General features: G+C 29.9%; 1 protein-coding gene and 1 pseudogene across 1 annotated transcript in view; both read right to left on the reverse strand.

Annotated features, from left to right (window-relative positions):
- The window catches only part of LOC112682733 (octopamine receptor beta-1R-like), a gene marked incomplete at its 5' end in the record, with an annotated part of 66,379 nt that overhangs the window by 1,166 nt on the left and 43,711 nt on the right, over positions 1–21,502 (reverse strand). Inside the window, 1 exon segment of the mRNA XM_025553422.1 lies at positions 10,627–10,863. Within this exon segment, the coding sequence (XP_025409207.1) occupies positions 10,627–10,863 (237 nt within the window).
- On the reverse strand, positions 19,833–21,385 carry LOC112682732 (annotated as a pseudogene).

The raw sequence follows: 21,502 nt of genomic DNA on the forward strand, positions 1-21,502 counted from the left end.
CGCGCTTATTTGTATACGATTATAATTATTAGTTTATGACTTTTTTCAAGAATATTTATTGTATGTACACTGGATTTTTCAAAAGGCAAATAAATGATGCGGCAAACTATGTCAACGTCAAGCGCATAGCACATTCGTTCTCAACCGTATCGTTTTTTGGGTTTTTTTTTCGGGTCAGCGGTTTATTCTTTGTTAATTTTAAGTGTTCTCGATCGTTCGGCCAAAAAGGAATAACGTTCTCAATCGTTCGATAGCCATCAACTACGACAATAAAACCTGTAGATTACAAGAGTACTCTATACTTGATAATGTTGAAAAAGTTAATACATTCGAGTTTGTAAAAACCATCATTTACATTTTTACCAATAATTGGTAAGAATGTAAATGATAGAGTTATTGCGAGTTAGTGTTATAATTATTGTACAGATTATTAAATTTTTTAATAATTTAATTAATTTATTTATCATCTACTCGTATTCTAATTTACAATTCATAATTATTTATCATGTATTAGAAACTAGAAAAAAAAATCATTCCCGTGTTCTAATTTATAGGTAACTGACAGTTCTAGATTAGGTTGATTTATTATTTATTGTGTAAAAATGAGAATCAAAAATTTTTTTTTTTTTGTATGGACCCAACTAGAGTAGTACTTGTAAAATCGTGGGCCCCAACTAGTGTACTACCTAAAAATATTTGGACCCAACTGGTAAATGCCGAAATGTTATGCGTTCGCACGACTCCGGCACCAAATCGCTCACCCACCATCCACCATGCAAATCTATTTTATTCCGTGCACGTACACAACCCGTTCTGTCGGCCGGATGGGGATTGTCGGAGGATTGAATAGGTGAACGGAAAAATCTATTTCACCGTCCACTGCGCGGAACGCCGAAGGGTGAAATGCGCAGTTGGTTTGAAACGGTTGAATTGGTCCGCTCATTAAAATATACACTTCGGCGGGAATAAACATTCAAACGTTTCAGCGTATGCCTCATTTTCAAAGCGTGTGGCCCGCGGGGCTTATGTCTGATTTCCCATCGTCTTGCGCCTACCTCACCATCCTCTCGGGGAGGTTGTAATGGTCCGGGAGAATACAGAGGATTAATTGAATCCTAGGATTCTTAGACGGGTTAATAATATCCTTGTACAATCTTAACTCCCCGTAGAAGGGATGAGATTTGATTGGGTGACCGACCGCGATTTCGCTAGCGTTGTGATCGCCGAGACAAAACATACATTCGTATTAGCTCCCAGCCTGATAACGTTGGGTTAGGAGAGGTTAGTTGGACGAGTAATGGACTGCTGAACCGTTGCGCGACCATTGTAAAGGAAACGGAGCGGAGCGAGAACACGTATTCACGTCAATAACGGATCGTTGTAATCGGTCTATCGGCAGCACTTTCCGGCACCCGACGCAAATCAATTATTTTTCGACCTCCCCTCCCCTCGATTTTGGCGAGTTGAAATAACCGATTACTATCGACGGGTGCTTCCTGAACGTACGTCGAATGCAGACGGTTCATTCCGATTTAACTGTTTTACCTGTTTGTGTACATAAATACATGTTATATACGTCGCACGGGAGAAGAAATATAGATATCGGAGCGCCCCTACGACGTGATGTGCGTAATGTCAATGGTGGAAGCACTAGTTGGTTAACTAAATAAGGACTATATGCAGGCGCGCAATTTCAATGAAAATACTGGAGGTGCTGAAGCCCTCTTATCTTTTTCATGTTACTTAATGGGATATTACCCGTACATGATACGTGTACGGCTTAAGGGACGAAGGACAAACTTGCACCACCATTATTTAAATAATAAATTTATATATTTATACAGTAAAAATTATGTTTTTCTATACATAATGAGTAATGAGTATTTAAATGTAAATTAACCTGAATACTGTGCTAATTTCGAAAATAGGGGTGCTAAGTACACCCAAGTCTCTCAAATTACGTCTATGGCTATATATATATATATATATATATATATACAAGATATATCGCGGCCATTCGACAGTTCTGAATCTCGTTTAATTTGCAAATAGGAAAATCGATGTCACGCCACGTTACAAGGTGAATATTAAGGAAAAAAAATATATGAATAATAACATTGTTTCGATTGGTATAATATGTATTTTACACATTTGACTTGAGAAGATGCAAATGTACCATTGCTGTTGTTGCAATAATAATGGATTAATTTATAACTACTACAAATGCCTATCAACAACTATAGCAGTCATCACAAGATGATAGATGCCGTTATACGGAATAATATTTTATTAGATATTAGAACTATGTATTTGAGTATTCTGGTACACTGATATTTTCAGATAGTATTCAATAATAAAATTAAAGTATTAGTGATAACCTTCTATAACACCATATTCAATAAAAAAAAAATTAAAAAAAATAAATCACCGATTTACCTAAAGCGACGTAGATAACTATTTTGGGATACAAAAATAATTTAGCCCAGCTACCGAATTTACAAAAAGTCTATTACTTCATAATTCAATATATTAAGTGGTATTGCATCCGTGCAAAAAATCTCTAACTCAGGTCGGAAACGAAAGTCAAATGAGTTGAATTATTTGTGACTACATTATTTTGAAATATTTTGTTATTACTAGAATAAATATTTGTCCATGTGCCACTTGATTTATTATTTATTTTTTTTTTTGTCAATGCTTTACCTTAGTATTTACCTAGTATTCTATATTTTATAAGATTGCAATTTCTGTTGTTACGATTACAATGCGTAGAATTACTGAATTTGAGCCACGACGGTCGACGATTCTACCATGACGAGAGAGCAATATTAATGTGTTAACCACAGGCGACTCTATTCGAAAATGTAGTTTATGTTGAAAAATTTAAACATTATGTTGTTTATATAATGGCATATTTTCAGAGTGGGGTAGTGTTATCGGTTCTCGACTCCCCCCCCCCCCCCCAAAAGAAAAGAAAAAGGGTTGAAAAGGCCCACCCACCCCCCCCCCCCCCCAAAAAAAAAAAAAAAAAGAATTAAAAAAACAAGAAAATTATAACTCCCACCAAAAAAAAAAAAAAAAAGAATTTGAAAATACATGACCGAGTATATAGATAGTAGTAGTAGTTATAATATTGAATTATTATTATTTTAATTGTTGTATTATAATATCCAATGTACAACATAAGTATTAAAATGTCGTAAGTTGCGTTTTTGCTGGAACATGATGAAATATTTATAGAAGAAATTCGAAAAAAATCTCGTGTAAGGCTACGGTTACTATGGATGCGAGCTTCAACGAGTTCTAACGAATTTGTCAGAACAAACAAGCGTATGTTTTCCAATTAGTGTTTACGCTGATAAAGACGAATTCATTTACACATATACGACGTCGTCAGAAGCAGTTGAGCGTTCAAATAAATTTCATTTTTTTTGTGCGAACTGTATCCATTACGATAAATTGATCAGTCTTCTGTACAAGAACAGGTGTTCGTGGGATACGAGTGACGAAAATTATCATAACCAAGATATTTCTCCGTAAAAATGGGAGAAAGCTACAGAACTTCATACTAGCAGTTAGTAAAACTACTATAAGTTAGTAATACTAACTTTTCTGGTTGGTCTCTCAATTCTTGAAATAAAATTTACAACTCTCATTCGTCGTGTCTTATAGAAAATAACTGATTGACAAGCTTTGTTTTTCCACTCTTTAACAACAATAATTTCATTAACAGACTTACAAGAAAATAAAATTCATCAAGTCCGCCTATCTATGCTAGACGGCAGAAACGTACTGACCATCAGAATATTAGAAAAGGTACGCAGGTTCTGTACCGCTTGGTTCTGACAAGTACGTCAAAAATCCTTGTCAGAATACATTTTAGTCAGAACTTGCATCCATGGTAACCGTAACCTTATACGATGTTTCATGAATTTTGGTTGTTATTTCGTAGGTTCAAAGTAAACAAAAGATAGTATAAAATTAAACTGTTCATGGTTGATACGAAAAATCTCGGGAAACTTAGTATGATTTTCTAATAAATGTTTATAAAAGATTTAAAAAAAAACCCTTCAAACACACTAATAAAACGTTAGTTGATTTTCTCTTATTTGGAAGCATATTAAAAAATAAAATTTCATCTTTTTCCTCCTCCTCTTCGAGCAAATTTATTGTTATTTTATTATTCATAACGTACATTATTTCAGACATACTGAAATTGTATTGTATTTATCTAACCCTTTATAAAGACGTCTTTACTCTACAAAATTATAAGTAATTACTATGAAATAAAAATAAAATGTGTAGAGAGCTGCCACGGTTTATAAGCTTATAAAACTAGTCACACTTAGGTAACTTGTCACCGTGGCTGGTCACAACGATCGGCCGTCGCGAATAGCCGCACTTTGGAAACCGTAATTTTCACGTTCACGTTTGAGTTTACGTTAAGTTTGCATTTTATTGTAATTTAATTTTAAATGTTAACGTTAATTTTATTAATTGTTGAACATTGATTTTGAAAGTTGCTTACTCGTTTATTGTTCGGAACAGTTGTTTAAGAAGGTTCGATAGAATTCCTAATTACAACTCTTTCTATCGATTGATTTTCGCAGGGAGAAAAAAATAAATAAGACCATAAACATACAGATAATTTTCATAATAATTTTCAATGTTCATTTTCATATTATTTCTATACAAAAATATTTATAAATGTCATTCTTATCATTCACTTTTGAGTCCAAAGAGAATAAGGTTTTTCAATGCCATACAACTGTGTTAAAATGGTGGGAATGGAAAACAATGCACCTTAATTTGATTCTTTTTTTTTTTTAAAGAAAAAACAACACCAAATGTATTAAACAATTTTCGAATTTATTAGTGAATTCATTATTGAAATCAAACAAGGAATAGAAACAAAATATAAATCAAATTTTTGGCACATACATCTCTAAAGAATAAATACTTAATTTTGCATATTGGATCTCTCAAAAATTGTATTCACAGTACAATTGTATTGTCTTAAATTAATTCGAGAGCAAATATATCTATTCTTTACGTAGAATGGCTTCCTTTAATTAATCATTACATTTATCTTTTATCCAAACTTGTGGGTTAGAGTTGGTTGAGTTTTTTTTTAACACAAATAATAAATATTTATACATTTTACTGTCTTGTATGTTTTAAATGTCGCAATTATAGAAAATATAAATATAAACAATAAACTTTAGTACATGTTCTAAAACAATAATAATACTCATGTCATTGTTATCAACGCTTTTCTCCATTCTTGTTAAACAATGAAAATATTACGTTAATATCTAATAATTAATTACAACCAATAAATATTTTCTTAAATAATTGAGCGGGGAAAGGAGACTAATCTATTTTTAGATACTCTGTTAAGGCTGGAATTAAAGCTCGAGCTTCTGGCACATAAATCTTGATGCTCAAAATTATAAACTTTATTTTCAAAATATGTATAGACCAAATTACGTGAGAACTGTGAAATAAAATTAAGAGAAAGTAATAAGAAATAATTTTTAATGAGAAAAATATCCGAATACAACATAATCGCCAGATATACGAGTATAATACTAACCTATACATTATTGGCATCTATCATCTTATATAGACTGCTGTAGTTTTTGTTACGTATTTGCAGAAGTTAATGTGAACGTATTATCATCGTTTTAACAGTAATGGTATATTTGCACTTCAAAGTAAAAGTAAAAAATATACGATAATAATAATATAATATTAACAACAACATATTATACACGATGTATTGTTTACACTTTTTTATATACTTTTTTCATATATTTTACATTTTATGCAGTGTTACACAATTATTTATTAGACATTATTAACTTAGCCACAATATGTTTGGGTACATAAAAATATTTTTATTTTTAAATTGAGAGAGATTAATATAAATATTTAGGTTTACTTTTCTTTTGACACCAACAATGAATACAATGTTCGGGTACATCACATTTTTTTAAAATTTTTATTCAATTATTTTCCTACTCAAACGTGATTTAATCTTTTAAAAATATTTTTTATACATATTTAACATTTTATAATTTATTATTTATAATTTCTAATTAATTTTTTTCTAACCTTGAGCTTCATACATGTTTTTTTCTAAAAAAACGAAAATCATGAATAAACGATTATATATATCAGGGGTCGGCAACCCGCGGCCCGCGGGCCGCATGTGGCCGGGGAAGCAATTTTTTATGGTCCGCATAAAGGTGGTTAATTTTTGTGTTTTATTTTTGTTCATTACATTTTTCATACAATTTTCAATATTATTCAATTCTTTTTTCTTTATAAATAAAATGTTTATTATTATCTAATCGAAGTCGAAGATAATGATGGCTGCACAACTCAGTCATAGGATAAATTAAATATACTTATATATATTTAAAAATCAAAATTTTAAATATATTTAATCTATGTATATAATACATATGTATCTAATATATTTAATCTATGGTCATAGTTACTTTGCGTTTGTAGCAATTAGTATTATACCGTGATTACGCCCGTACATGTGACTGTTTGCGTTTGTAATAGTTTCATTTTACAAGTAAATCTAAACATTATGGCGACTAAAAAAAGAAAAATGTGTGATGAACATCGTTTTTTTAATAATTCTTGGGTTGATTTATATTACATAAGCAATTTTTTCCAGTAAAATTCGTATTTCTACACTCTCATATTTCTATGTAAAATAATCAAATATAATAGCAATAAAATTATTAGTATATATCATATGTAAAATTTTTTTTTTTTTAATGTGTCCCTTGATAAACATTTGAAAAAAAAATATGGCCCGCGTGGTTGAAAAGGTTGCCGACCCCTGATATATATTGTTAAATATATAGTTTTGATAGCCTTTAAAATAATTAATAAATTTTAATTTATTTTTATTCTGTTTCCTTTCATGGTCGAAATACTATGATACATAAGAATAATGTAACATACACACAACCTAACATGTAGACATTTATTTTAAATATTTGTTAAATATGTATAATTTATAACCTGTGTCAAACAAACATTTTTAACTAAAGTTTATGTTACTATTCAGGTTGGTAATGAGGTGGATAGGTGACAATGTTAATAGTAATTTATCCTTAATAATGTAATACGAGTATAATTGAAAGCACTATGATTTTTTTTCAATATTTTAAATTGAAAATTTTCATTGCCGCTTGTTTTTAATAAAAGCATTTTGAAAATCTTATCTTTGTGTGCTTTTACGAGTTATTACGAGTTTATTTTTAGTAAAATAATATTTTTTACATAATACACATATAAAAATAAATAAATTTATAAACAAAGGGAAAAAGCCGCTAGATGGATTTTTTATTTGGTTGAGTTGTTTTAATAATATAGATAACTACAACGGCTTCGCAAGGGTCAGCTTATTAATGTTAATGTCAAGTGTTATCTAGACGGCACATAAAATAAATGGTACACTGCTAATCGGCTGTTTAACTTTTAAATAGTGGTTAAAGTTTACATTTGTTATCGAAAAGTGTTTAAGAAAGCTATGCTTATAACAAAATATAACCCATGGCACATTTTATAGCGGTTATAATACTATAAATGTATGTTTATTATTAATAAGTTTGAAAAGTGACGAAATATCAATTTTAAAAATAAATTATATATTTTCAAAATAATTTATGCATAAGAGTTTTGTTTAGATATTATTAACATAGTAATTCGTTAAACATTTTTATTATTTTGAAATGGAGACATAAATTGTCTGATAAAAAATATTATATTAGGTATCCGGAGTAAATTAAACAAATACTATAATTTCGTTATTATCATAATATGATAATAACGAAATTGTATGTATGAAATCGCATATTATGCGACCATAGGTATATTTCTTCCTTTGGTTATACCAAAACATTGTTAGTTTAGAATAAGTTGTCAATTACGGAGGTGACGCTCTAATGATAAATACATAAAGTTAGAGTCGAATCAATTTGATACGATGTTCATTCGGGTGAAATGACGAATCAACATTGAAAATTGGCAGTTGTTCGCAGCGGCGAAAGTAAACAGTGCATGTGACTAAAAAACTATCCCGAGTCGAACACGAACGGGGTAGATTATTTTAACACAGTTATGTACATAGTATTTACAATTAATTGTAAACAATACAAATAATGAAGAACATTATTTACGTCTAAGATTAAACTTATTCTGGAATATCATTAAAGAATATTTTAATTAAATTCATTAGAAATTCGTTCGTCAAATAAATAAATTGCATAGATTCTTCATAGACACGACTTATAGAAAAATTATTAATAAATATAAATTATAAATAATTTATAAACCATTTACAATTTACTAGTTCAATAAGTAATTTTTTCAAGTAATCGAATATTTGATTTGGATACCCCCAATAAAAATATCTCTACAGTATTAATTTATAAAAAAAACATAATAAACTAGTACAAGTACTGAATATACTTAATAATTAATTAATATAATATGTACAAAGTGCAAATATTTGTTAATTGTTAGTGGTGTAGTATATAACCTTTCATTAAAATTAACACTTTATATTCGTCAATATAAAATAATAATATGATTGTATTGATGCAATATTATATTTTTATTATTTGAATCGTGTCCAAAGCTAAAGAATTCAGAAAAATTAAAAATCAATTTTTGATAAAAATTTAATTATTTAATTTTATTTATTTGGAACTTCAGTTTAAAATTAAAATCAAAATTAAATAATAAAAAATTTAATAAAAATTAAAAATGGTCAATTTTCGTGAATTAATATATAAATAAATAAATAAATACTTAGCATGAAGTATTATTATATTTATAAAATATGACCGGTTAAAATGTATTATCAGATATATACAAAGTTAATAAAATCGTGACTAAATATGGACAAATAAAAGAAGGAATACATTGATAAAAATTAGTTGGCTTACAGAAATAAATATCTATATGCTCTTTATATGCTCCAGATTAAGTATTGATTTATTTATGTATACATGAAATTATTGTTGGAAAAAATTGAATCATCACACTACTATTTTTAGTTAAGGATTGTTAATTTAAATTATTAATCAATCTATTATAATTTGAAGTTACCTTTGGAAAAATATTGATTTATAATAAAATTAATAACCGAAACTACTAATAAAAAACTACATTTTAAAAGTATAGTTAAGTAATAATACAATATGATATAATGCAGACTGTAGTTATTTGTTAAAATATTTTATGATTATATTTTATTTCGACTTCTTTATGCTAGTAATAAAAATAATATTAAACATTTATTTTTAAAATACAACAAAACTCATACAAGTTAATATATTTATTTCCAAGAGATTATTTATAATTATTTTAATTTTTAATTTAAATAAAATACTTGATTTTGATATTTTTTCTCGAAGCATTATTTCTATATAATGTACTATTATTAATATTGCTAATTATCATAAGGTTAAAAATAAATTGCATTTTATTTTTTAATACAATTATGGTTTATAAATGAGAATGATAAAAAATGAATGATAAGTATTTTAGTAATGAAAAAATAAATACATACTTTAAATCTAAATTTGCTATAAATATTAATTGACGTGGGTCTTAAATCGTTTTATCGTAATATACATAATTTATTGTGACACTTGTATATTCGATCGAACTTTAATAAAATACAATTCTATGTTCTGTCCCAATAAAAATATATTTTTGACGCGGTATACTTAAAAAGGATGTTCAGGATTCAACAAAATGAAAATATAAATAATATCATATTACTGTATTGGGATGATAGGGTTGTGATCGGTAATACGGGCAAGTGCTAGAGTGGACTTAGACATGGGTTAAAGTTATACCATATTCTGCTGTATTTGTATAAATATAAGAGATGACCAAGAAAGAAGTAACAATATCTTTTGATACGAGACCCAAAACGTTATCGTTTTACAATTCTATAGTTTTTACTTATGGAAATTTGAATAAGTGTGGTCTTATGTAATTGAGAAAAGATACAATAAAAAAAAAAAATTAATTAATCGAAATTTAATTTACTTAAGGCCTACTATACTAATATAGTAATAGGGATTACTATTATTTTTCTTTTGGTTTTGATTAAAGCATTAAACAATGTACATATATTTAATTTTATAAATATTCCATTACGATCAAAACAATAGAACTTCATTAGTATTTGACACTATTCACATTCAAGTAATACATTTTTATTTTATTCGTGTAATAAGTACACGTGTATATAATATGATGCCGTTATTGTGCTGTATTCATCTGGTGAATTTTTTCCAGTTACTATATTAGAATTTACGAGTGAAAACGTTTCCATCACAATTATATCATTATCTCCCGTAGTGCAAAACACATCCAGTATCGGAAACAACGGAAACACCTGCTGGGTAGGATTTATAATATTATAATATAGTTATCTTTTGGAGCGTAATGTACACAGATGCACCTGATGGCTTTAGCAGACACAGGTACCTCGCAGACGTCAATTACATGGCTTTTATTTTTCAAGAATAGAGTAAAACGTGAAGTTTATTCATCCTCTTCGGATTATATTATATTTACCATATAAAAAAAGGCAGCCAACACGCCAGAAACGCGGACATAATGATGCCTAAGGTACGAGCCGCTTTCCTTTCGCGTTTCATTTTGTTACTAGAAGCTGCCGGTCGAAATGCGCCCGAGTCCGGATCCGTTTCCACGTCCACGTCTTTCACGGCATCTGATGTAGATAGAGCTCCCAGAGCACTTATTCCGTTTATCTGCAAGTGCTTATTTAACAATGCGGCAGCCACTTTACTCCTAGAAAAAAAAAAAAAAACGTATTTTGAACTTAATGTTTCGGAGTTGTTGGATTATAATTGGTGTTGCAATACAATGCAGATATTTATTGACTGTCGACGTAGCGTTAGTAAAAGTAAAGTGTACATTTGTACAGTAGCGCGTGTGTAGGTGTATTTGGTCCAAATCGTTATTATTTTATTGTTTTCCATCAAGTATCTACAATTTTATTTATTACATTTTTTTTTTTTAGATAACGAAACAGTTCGACGTGAGAATACGTTTAGTTGATTGAGCGTTTATTGATTAATCGAAGATAAATCGCTTTAATGTCAAATAACTCCTAAAGCAACGAGGATAAATGCAATATCGGTATACACCGTATTAACCGTTAGATATATAAAATATACATTTTTGTATGGAACGTTCGCATTAACTTTTCAGTCGCTCTTGATTAGTTATAAACTAAAAAAGGGTCGCACGCATTTGACGGATGTTAATGTTAATCAGATAATGTTTTTAGGAAATTCAATTTTCCTTTTTTTTTCATTATGTTTGACACATTTATTATTTTCTCAGAGTAGTTAAGTTTGCAATCTCGATTCAAAAGAAGAAGATAAAGAGAGAGAGAGAGAGAGAGAGAGAGAGAGAGAGAAAGACAGACAGATGTTATTGATTACGTGGACTGTTAGAAATAGTGCCATATTTCGTAAAACGACTTAAATTCGAATTGAAATACTTCAAACGATTGATATTTTCAAACACCGAATTGTATTATTCTTTTAAGGTTCCAAAACAGCTCAATAGCTCACCGATTTTGCATTAAATAGTCCGGTAAATCGAGTAATCGACTATTAAAACTTAACTTTCAATTATGATTTTTGTTATTTACAACCAAAATAAAATATTTGTCTGCATAAATCTATTATTTAACGTAGGGAACCAAAATTAACGTAAGTAAATAAATGTTTTATTTATAAAATTAATAGTTGAAATATTAATAAATAATCATATATATTATATATTGAAATAAATAAATTAATTAATTAATAAAAGCTTACCCTGGAGTATTATTATATTTGTAAAGTTCGATCGGTTTTGAATTAAAAATGCATCGTCAGGTATATACAAAGTCAATAAAATCACGAATAGAAATAGAATAGAGTAAATATGCTCACACTCTGCGATGTTCGGCTCTTGGTCTAGTCTACTCAGTAGCTGAATACTGCGCATCCATTTGGCTAAACAGCGCTCATGTGGCAAAATTTGATACCCAACTCAATACTACCTTGAAACTAATATCTGGAACAATAAAATCGACATCTACTCACTGTCTCCCAACATTAACAGCAATTAACTGCCCCTCTCTTATTGATGATGCGACCAAAACACGATTGAAGTCTAGAAACCCCTCATCAAAAACAGCTTAGGATCTAATCAACACAAACTTCGATATGATGATGAACTGGAAGTAAACATGGGCAACCACGGTAGAGAACGATAAGATCCTAGGTAACATGTGGTGCACACTTAATAGAATACGAACTTTGTATGGTAGATATGCAGATTCCTTGCAAAAATGGGATATGAGAAACTCACCAGAATGTGACTGTGGAGCGGATAAGCAGCTATCTACCATATAGCTTTTGTATGTCCTATACACGTCTATTGAGGTCCCAGAATTGACTGTCTCACAGCCCCTCTCATATTTATTAAATTGCTAGAACTTAAACTCTAGTACCAAATATATTGTTTTGTTACCCTAATAATATTACTCTAAAATTATTCACAGTTAACTATACTATTAAGTACACTTCTTTTGTTTTATTTTTATTTTTATATACGCATTATCAGGGACCATGGTGAGAGTCATCAACCATGTTGTTAATATTATTCATTCAGGTTTTCGTAAATTTATGCTATAGGTAATATAAATTTTAATGCTTGAGTTTATTTTTTATTTTCTTTATCTGACAGTAAACAAACAGATAACAAGATTCGTTTTAGAAATTGTATTCATGACGCAACTGTATATAGTAACGCCGAACAAAGATGCTGTCCTTAGTCAGCCCATATTTTAATATTCTAAACGGTAAATTATAAATGTCCAATTTTTACTTAGACACTAATTTAGGCCATGGTTTGATTGTTCTGTGTTTCACTTGTGTTTTGTAATTATCACTACACTTATACCTATGAATATTGTAAGTGATGAACTTAAAAGAATGCAATTATTATTTAATATTTCCGTTAATATTGATCTTTTATTTTATACTCGGAAATATACTGCATATCAATATAGGCTGTAATCATCTTTGCCACCGAATTAAAATTTTCTTATACCCAATCACAAAGATTCAATTTCATATTTACATTTTTATTTAACTACATTTTAAGCAGAATAATATAATACGGGCAACAGATAGTAGTCAACGTTCAATTGGAAGCTACTAAATAGCTAGTATTTTTACTTATAGTAATTTAACTAACTTGCGATCAGCATCTCAAATAATAGTGAAACCACATGTTTTCTTGCTTTTTGCGAGTTAATGAAAAGAAGTAAAAATAATTTTATAAATATAATATTTGAAACTTTAGTAATTACAGTATTTCAGTATAAGAAATCTCGGCTATTCAAGCGTGTGTACAGGAGTGCACAGAAAAGATACAGTATTATTAATGAAAAAAAACACAAATTAATTTCTTTTGTTAGGTATTGTTTTGTTTCAAGGAAAATGCCAGTTCTTTATTTTTTCAAAAGAAAAAATAATCCATACTATTTTATCATGTACAAATTATTTTCACCATTTTCTTTTTCGACTATAATAAAAGTGTTATAAAGTTATTTTTAATACATTTTTTTTTAAAATTTATATAAATCAATAGTTGTGAATATTTACTTTGAAATTTCAAATAATGACTAAGTTTGTTGAAATTCGTTATTATTATTATAATAATGAAGGAATGGTGTTATATTATTATAATATAATATCTAAGTAGAGATGCATATATATAATATAAAATTATACGAATCTAACATAAATATAACAGAGAATATTGATGATTTAAGAAAATTTTGGAAAACCAGCAAATAATAACAACATAATAAGTTGTTGATATTATTAAATCATATACACGTATACATATTTTATGAGTGATTGATCATTTAAGGTGAAATCATTAGTTCCTTTTTTTTGTTAATTGTTAGTTTGCCAATTTAAATTAAATAAAATGAATAAGAAAGTATTATTTGTTAATTTATGAACTCTTCTATATTTATCATAATAAACCTAAGTTTTATATTGAAAATATATTTGAATGAAATTACACCGAATAATTTATTTGTATTTAGAAATAGAGAATACATCATTTTTCACATAAGTAATCCTTAAGTAAATATAATAAAACATCGAAAAGCTAATTAAATGATCATAATAGAGTAAAATAATTGATGAAAATATCTTTCGCCACGTAAAAGTATTTTTATTTAGGATTATAATATATGTTAATATTTTGAAATACATTATAAAAGCAGAGGATTATATAATTTAATTGCAAGATAATAATAACTTTATATTCATAATATTTAAATGGTTCAAGTTTTTTTTTTTTTGTATGATTTGAAAACTGAAATGTTTTTGAAACTAAATGGGTTGGTAAGTAGTCATCTAAATAGTAATAATAAATGTATATCATACATCGTTTATATCATAATAAAATAATAAACATGAATAAGAAACTATTGCTTAATTATTGTCACAAAACAATAATATTTTTAAGTTATAGAAATAAAAACTGCTTAGTTTTAAATTAAAACCGGAAAAATGCATGAATTTTATCTATTAAAAATATTGTCATGTACATAGGAAATTTATATCACGTCAATAAATCCCTTTAATAATTTGGGGTCTGTAAACTATCGATTTTAAAGTTTAGAACAATATAATTACCAAAATTGATATAGTTATAAAATAGGGTAGGATATTTTTCCCGCTTATCTCGTAATGTTTTTGTAGTTATTTTGCTTTATTTATAACGCGTGGATATTAATTAATGCACCGATTGTGGATTCTAATATTTAAGGCTATAATTATTATAAAATAAAAATCACATGAAATTTTATAAAACATAACATTCGCACTGATCACTTTATATAATTTTGTAAACATAAGAGCTTTTGACAAGATAAGGCATTTGTAATTTTTATTTGCAGTTATTGCGAAGCAATAAAAATATATCCAAGTTAAAAAAAAAAAAAAAACCGATAAATTTCAAAAGTCAATGTACGTATGGTTGAACTCCTATGAAAGTTTAATGTGATTCACGATATCATAACACACAAATCTTCAATGTATATCTCAAGCTTTGATGTTATACGTCATGAATAAAAATGAATCATCAAACAATAATAATAAAATTTAAAATCAAAATGACGAAAAGCAATAAAAAGATTGTAGATCATAATTGTACAAATAATGAGTTGCTTCATTAAAAATATAATTATCACAATTTCAATAAAATTCAATGTGTGGTTGAGTTTGTATTACAATTGAAAGTCTAGAATTAGTATATTTCAATAAATTGCTTATCCAAAAAAAAAATATTTATTTATATATATGGTTATTGTGCTTAAATATAGTATTATGTACTTAAAATAAATTCAAATTTAAAAATGATGTATAATAAATATTTATTTTTGTTTTAGAGTCAATAAATTTACGAGAAGGTTCATCGCTCAATGAATTTCAAGTTTAATGCTTTTCATATTTCAAACTGCGTACTGATCATTTATCATCAGAAAAAGTCAATAGTGGGATTACTCCTGGTCCCGATCGGCGATCGGTAAAGATGATCAACGTAAATAATATATTTTTTTGTAGTATAATACACGTACGCAGTAATATTATTATATTGATCAATGATTCTTCTAATGCATAGGAAGCTATTATTTTGAATCATCAAAGAGACAAAACAATAAGTTTACTTTATGTAAACAAAATAAATACATAGATACTTTACAGTATCGTGGTAATTCGTGCATAGTTATTGTATTTTTTTTTTTATTATAGCTTTAAGTAATAACTAATATAGCTTAACAGTTATATAGTAGAAGAGTATAAATTAAATTAATTAAAGCACATACATATTATATAATAGAGTCAGCATCCAAAATAAATTTAATAATATATTTAATAGTGAAGATGCATTTAGTATTGATAATGGAGTGGAGATTAATGGGACAGTTGAAAAATCTAAGAGAATTAATTAAGACTAGACGTTTGGATTTCAAAGCAGGGCAATTAAATAAGCTATATCACAAATACACTTATTAAGATGAAGTGTACAAATAGGAGAGTTGTTTAAACCAAGTTTGAACGAGTGACTAGGTAATAGAGAGTATCCTATGCATAATATATTAAATTGTGTAATATGTGATTTATGCAGATCTAATTTGCTCAACCAAATATTATTAAGGGTTTTGGGCGTAATATCCCTAAATCTTGAGGCAAAGTTTGCCGATAAGTTATACTAATATGAGGACCATAGATTCGATATGTAACGTTTTATAAAAGGACTGAATTCAGAGTGAGATAGTTGAATAAGAGATGGGATGATAATGTTAGACGTGGATCTAGCAAGAATGTTGGCAATCTCGTTATGGTGAATACCATTATGACCAGGGATCCATGTGAAGTGTATTATGCAGTTTAAAAGATTAAGATTGAAAATAAGTGATTTTATACGAAGAACAAGTGGGGATATTTGAGAGTTTAAAGGGTTGGAATTTAAAGCTTGAAGGCATGACATACGTCGGAAGTTATTAAATATTTGTTTGGGGCAACATTTAAAATGAGTATTAGAGCTTCGATAATAGCATAGCACTCAGCTGTAAAAAAAAGAAGAAGAAGAGGGGAGATTATTTGTAAGGGATACATGTAACTATGGGATATAAAATGCATAGCCAGCAGAAATAGAAGAGATAGAACCATCGGTATAAACAACAACAAAATTGAGGAAGTTAACAATAAGGCGTTTCGAAAATGCTGCGTTTATCATAATGTAAAACATGTTTTTAAGATCATTGGAGGTTAAATCAGAAAAAAAGATTTCCCATACGAACAGGAGGAGAATAAAGAAGAGAATCGTAAGATTGCTCGAAAAGTGGTGGTTTGTCTTTACTTATGACGTAATAGTAGAAAACTGGTAATACATTTAGCAATACGAGTATAGGATAAGATTGGCATAGATTTAGGGACGTAGCGTTAATGGAGATATAGTGAATAAAAAGTGTGAAAAATGTGATGATCGCTGTGTGATAAAGATTTAAAGAGAAATTTTCCAGCAAGCCATCTGCACCTGATATTGAAAGGTGGGCATAGAGCCACTACCTCAATAGCGGGACAAGGAGTGGACCTAACGTATCCCATAATAGTCGTATGACAAGAGGTTTGATGTTTATTAATTTTTTTCCAAATAGAGTGGGAAGCTGAACCAAAAAGGAAGCAACGTTAGTCGAGTTTGGAACGTATGATTGAAAGGTAAATAAATAGAAGACTAGAAGGATGCGATCCCCACCAGGTACCAGTAACAGTTCTGAGAAAATTAGACCATAGAGAGACGAACACTGTAAGTGAATTGATAAGTGGAAGCCAACGAAGTTTGGAGTCTAGGGTGATGCCTAAATAAGTGACATTTGGAACGGTTGATATGATTTTGTTGTCGAGAAGTATATTGGGATGGTTTAAGTACCTACGCCGAGTAAATATAACTGATTTAGATTTTTCAGGAGCAACTTCAAAAGAAACTCTGATAAGAATATCGCTTAGATCTTTGAGGGCAAGGTTCAGATTTTTGATAGCAAAATTAAGATGCTTGTTTGAAGTGAAAATAACCAAATCATCAGCATAAATTGAATATTGATGATCGAGCGATGAAAGATGCTTTTCTACGATACTCATACATACGTTGAATAATATAGGACTGAGACAACTACTCTAAAGAAGACCGGAGTAGGTAAAGCGGGTGTCAGTTGCACCGAAGGTCGAAGAAAAAATGCTTGAAGAGGGATGATAGAACTTTGCAAAATAAGGTGGGAACTTGTAATGAATGAAGATGAGAAATTAGTGTTGAAATGTTGACAGAATCGAATGCACCATGAATATCGACAAAAGTGGCGAAAAAATTCTGTTGTTGAATGAGTGATACATTTTCCTAGTAAAAGTCGCAAGATATTTCAAAGTACCCATACCTTCTCTAAATGAAAATAAATTAGCTGGAAGGATGGAGTTCGACTCCAGACACCAATCAAGTCTGAATTTTAGCATAAACTCGAAAACTTTGTATATAAACGAAGATAGTGCTATAAGACGAAAAGAAGTGTTACTGTTAGGTTTAGAAATGGGGATAACACAATAAGATAACCAAGTGGATGGAACCTGTTGAGTTGCTGAAATATTGTTGAGGATGGATAGAAGACAATTAAGAGCATTGGACGGTAAATGTTTTAGCATTAATAGGGAGATATTATCTAGACCAAAGGCAGTTGATTTGCGCGAGGATATAGCAATGTCAAGTTCGGGCATAATAAAGTCATGTATGAGGATATGGGGTGGAGAATGTTGAGAGTAATAGTTTGGGCAGATTTCTGAAACTGTTGGAACATGACAGGGAGCAACATTGGAGCAAAAGTTGTCGAACCAATTGTCGTTTTTAAAGTGTTTGCGAGGATTAATACAATTTTTGTAACTCTTGGTAGTGGTCCAGATGTATTTTATTGTTTGAGAAGGATTGAGATTCGAATAAAAATCTTTCCAGTTTTTCCTCTTTTCACCTTTGAGTAAACGGGTGGTGAGAGCACATGCATTACGATATTTAAGGAAGTCAGACATGGACCCTGAATGTCGGAAATTTCTAAAAAGAAGTGTCCTATTTTTTACGGTTTCAGTACAAGAAGAATTCCATCATGGGGGGAGAGGAAGGATATGAATTGATATTAATTCTTTTCCTAGGGATTGTGGATTCAGCAGAATTATTAATGATTCTGGTCAGAGTAGAATAAGGAAGAATTGAAGAATTATTATTGGTCAAAGAAGCTGTTGAATTCTAGACTTGGAGGAAAAAAGATGACCAATTTGCTTTATTGAAGTTGAAAGAACTATGATTATTTACAGCAATATCAGGATTGATACTGCGACTAGTGAAGTGGGTTGAATGGTTGATTTTGGCAGTTACTATTATGGGGATATAGTCACTGCCGTGAGGCTCGCTTAAAGTTCGCTATGATAGGTACCAGGAGATATCAGGGGAGTAGAAAGATAAGTCAATAGCCGAATCAATTGAATCAGGTCGTCCGATATGAGTAGAACTACCATCATTCAAAATGCAAAGGTATTTTATATCTGGTTATTACGGCGGTAAAATAAATCAAAAACCCAGGCAGGATGAAAAGCATTGAAATCGCCACAAGAAAGAAAATTGTGGGAAGCAAATGTGAATAAATAATTTCCACAGGTTAACCGAAATATTGGAGTTACTAGGGAGATAGTAGGACCATACCTTTAAAGAGGGAGATAAATCGGATAAAATTACCTCGCTTCAATGATATCAATTTTTAAATTAATAAATCTATTTCTGGTGACAGTACCGATGAGAATTAGTTTGGATTTGAGGGATTTGTGTATGGCCATGGCTATGCCACCATAATCATCCGAGCGATCGAATCTATAAGTTTTAAATTGTGCTATAGAGAGGGAACGTGAGGGTCGGAGCCAAGTTTCGGAAAGTAGAGTGATAGAACATTTATGATCGTTAAGTATATGTTGTAGAGATGGAAGGCGAGCAGGGAGGCTTCTCACATTCCACTGAATTATATATGATTATATATGATATATATGACTAATTGGATTAAAATATTATTTGCAACAGACGCTATAATAAATTTTTTTTTCAAGTAACTTAAAATGCAACTATGAACTGAGTTAGGGTGTTGTTTATGCAGTGAGATTAAAGTAAGGAATATTAAGAAGGGAATATAGGGAAGATTTAATTAGGGAATGAAGGGAAATGGGGGAGAAAGGAGTAGATAAAGAAGGTGAGTTAATAAGAGTTTCAGATATTGTATGGGAAAGGGTTTGGACCCATGATAGATCTCCCATATTATTTACAGAAGTAAATTCATCGTTAGAGAAATTATTTAAGTAGCTACCGTTGGAGGAAGATAATTGAGTTTCTAATGGCGAGTGATTATATTTTTTGTTTAATGGAGGACGAGCTTTGTGTTTTTGTTTCTCGGTACTAAAAAAATGATGATTATTATTTAGACTAAAAAAGCTTTCTTCACGGAGAGTGGTGTTGGGTTTAAGAATTTTGGAGATGGGAGGCTAGCTTACATCGGAAAAAGTATTATCAGTAGAGTAACATTTATTTTTCTTTAATACTAAAGCGTCTTTATAAGAATTATTTTCTGTAGCTATGATTTTTTTTTTTATGTTCATTTGGGCTGACCATTCCTGACAGTTACGGTCTGTGGCATAAACGGTAGGGCATTCGGCAACAGAATGTTTGGAAACGCCACAATAACTACACCTAGCGTCACTGTGACAGCATTTGTGTGTGTATCCGTAGCGTAGACAGCGGTTACATAGTCCAGGAAAGCGAATGCTGGGATTGACTTCGAAAATCATATTGTATATTGAAATGTGGTAAGGTAGTTTAGGGGACAGGAACTTAAGTTCAACGATGCGTGTTGGTACGATATTGCTATCTTTTTTGACAGATATACGTTTGAAACTTACGATGGGGAAACATGATTGGACTCCATCCTGGAAATCGTCCTCCAAGACGTCTGAATCAAGTCTTATAATACCAAAAGAATAAATGAGGTTCGATGGAATACTAGTTGTAAAGCCACATTCGAACAAAATATCAGAAGTCAAACAAAGATTGGTGTTCGAAATCGAATCAAAACTAATTTTGATTTTTTTCGAACCGGCAGGCTTGATATTTGTTATACCGGTGAAATTAGAAGAGAACCATTTGGCTGCCTTAGTATGATGCCAATTTCATAAATTTTTGTTCAGATCAATGCATTCGACAAGTATCATAACGGGGACGTTGTAATCAGGTGAGAAGGTTTGTTGTGTGCATTGAGACGACATATTAATATTAATCAGTATATCTGTGTTGCGTATATGAGTCGTTATTTGTGTAGAGTTGACGACAGGTACGGAGTTCGATGTATAATCATTAAAGTTATTAGTAGGTAAACCGTTGTTAATGACCGAGTCGACCGACGAATTGTCCGTAAATTCGGAGTTAATATAATTAAAGGCTAATTGTGAAGTATTTAAAATAGGAGTGTTATTCATAATATGCTGGAGTCCGGGGGAAGTAAATTGGTTTTTGACTTACGTACATTTTTTTTTGAAGTGACGATGGTGTAGCTTGAATCCGAATTACGATTATTAGCCAAAGAAGGTTTAATTTTATTAAGAGCAGGTGATTTACCCGTGCGCGAGTCGCCGCCCGAAGACGACGACATGTATAGGTAATTAGATTATACTAATGATTTGATAAACGATAATAAGCTGCGATAGTGAAGACGGAAAACACAACCAAATGCTACAACATCTTGAAAGCGAATGATTTGTATTATTTATAA

Source organism: Sipha flava, unplaced genomic scaffold (genome assembly GCF_003268045.1).
Source record: "Sipha flava isolate LNK unplaced genomic scaffold, YSA_version1 209_pilon_pilon, whole genome shotgun sequence".
In the NCBI taxonomy this organism is placed as follows: domain Eukaryota; kingdom Metazoa; phylum Arthropoda; class Insecta; order Hemiptera; family Aphididae; genus Sipha; species Sipha flava.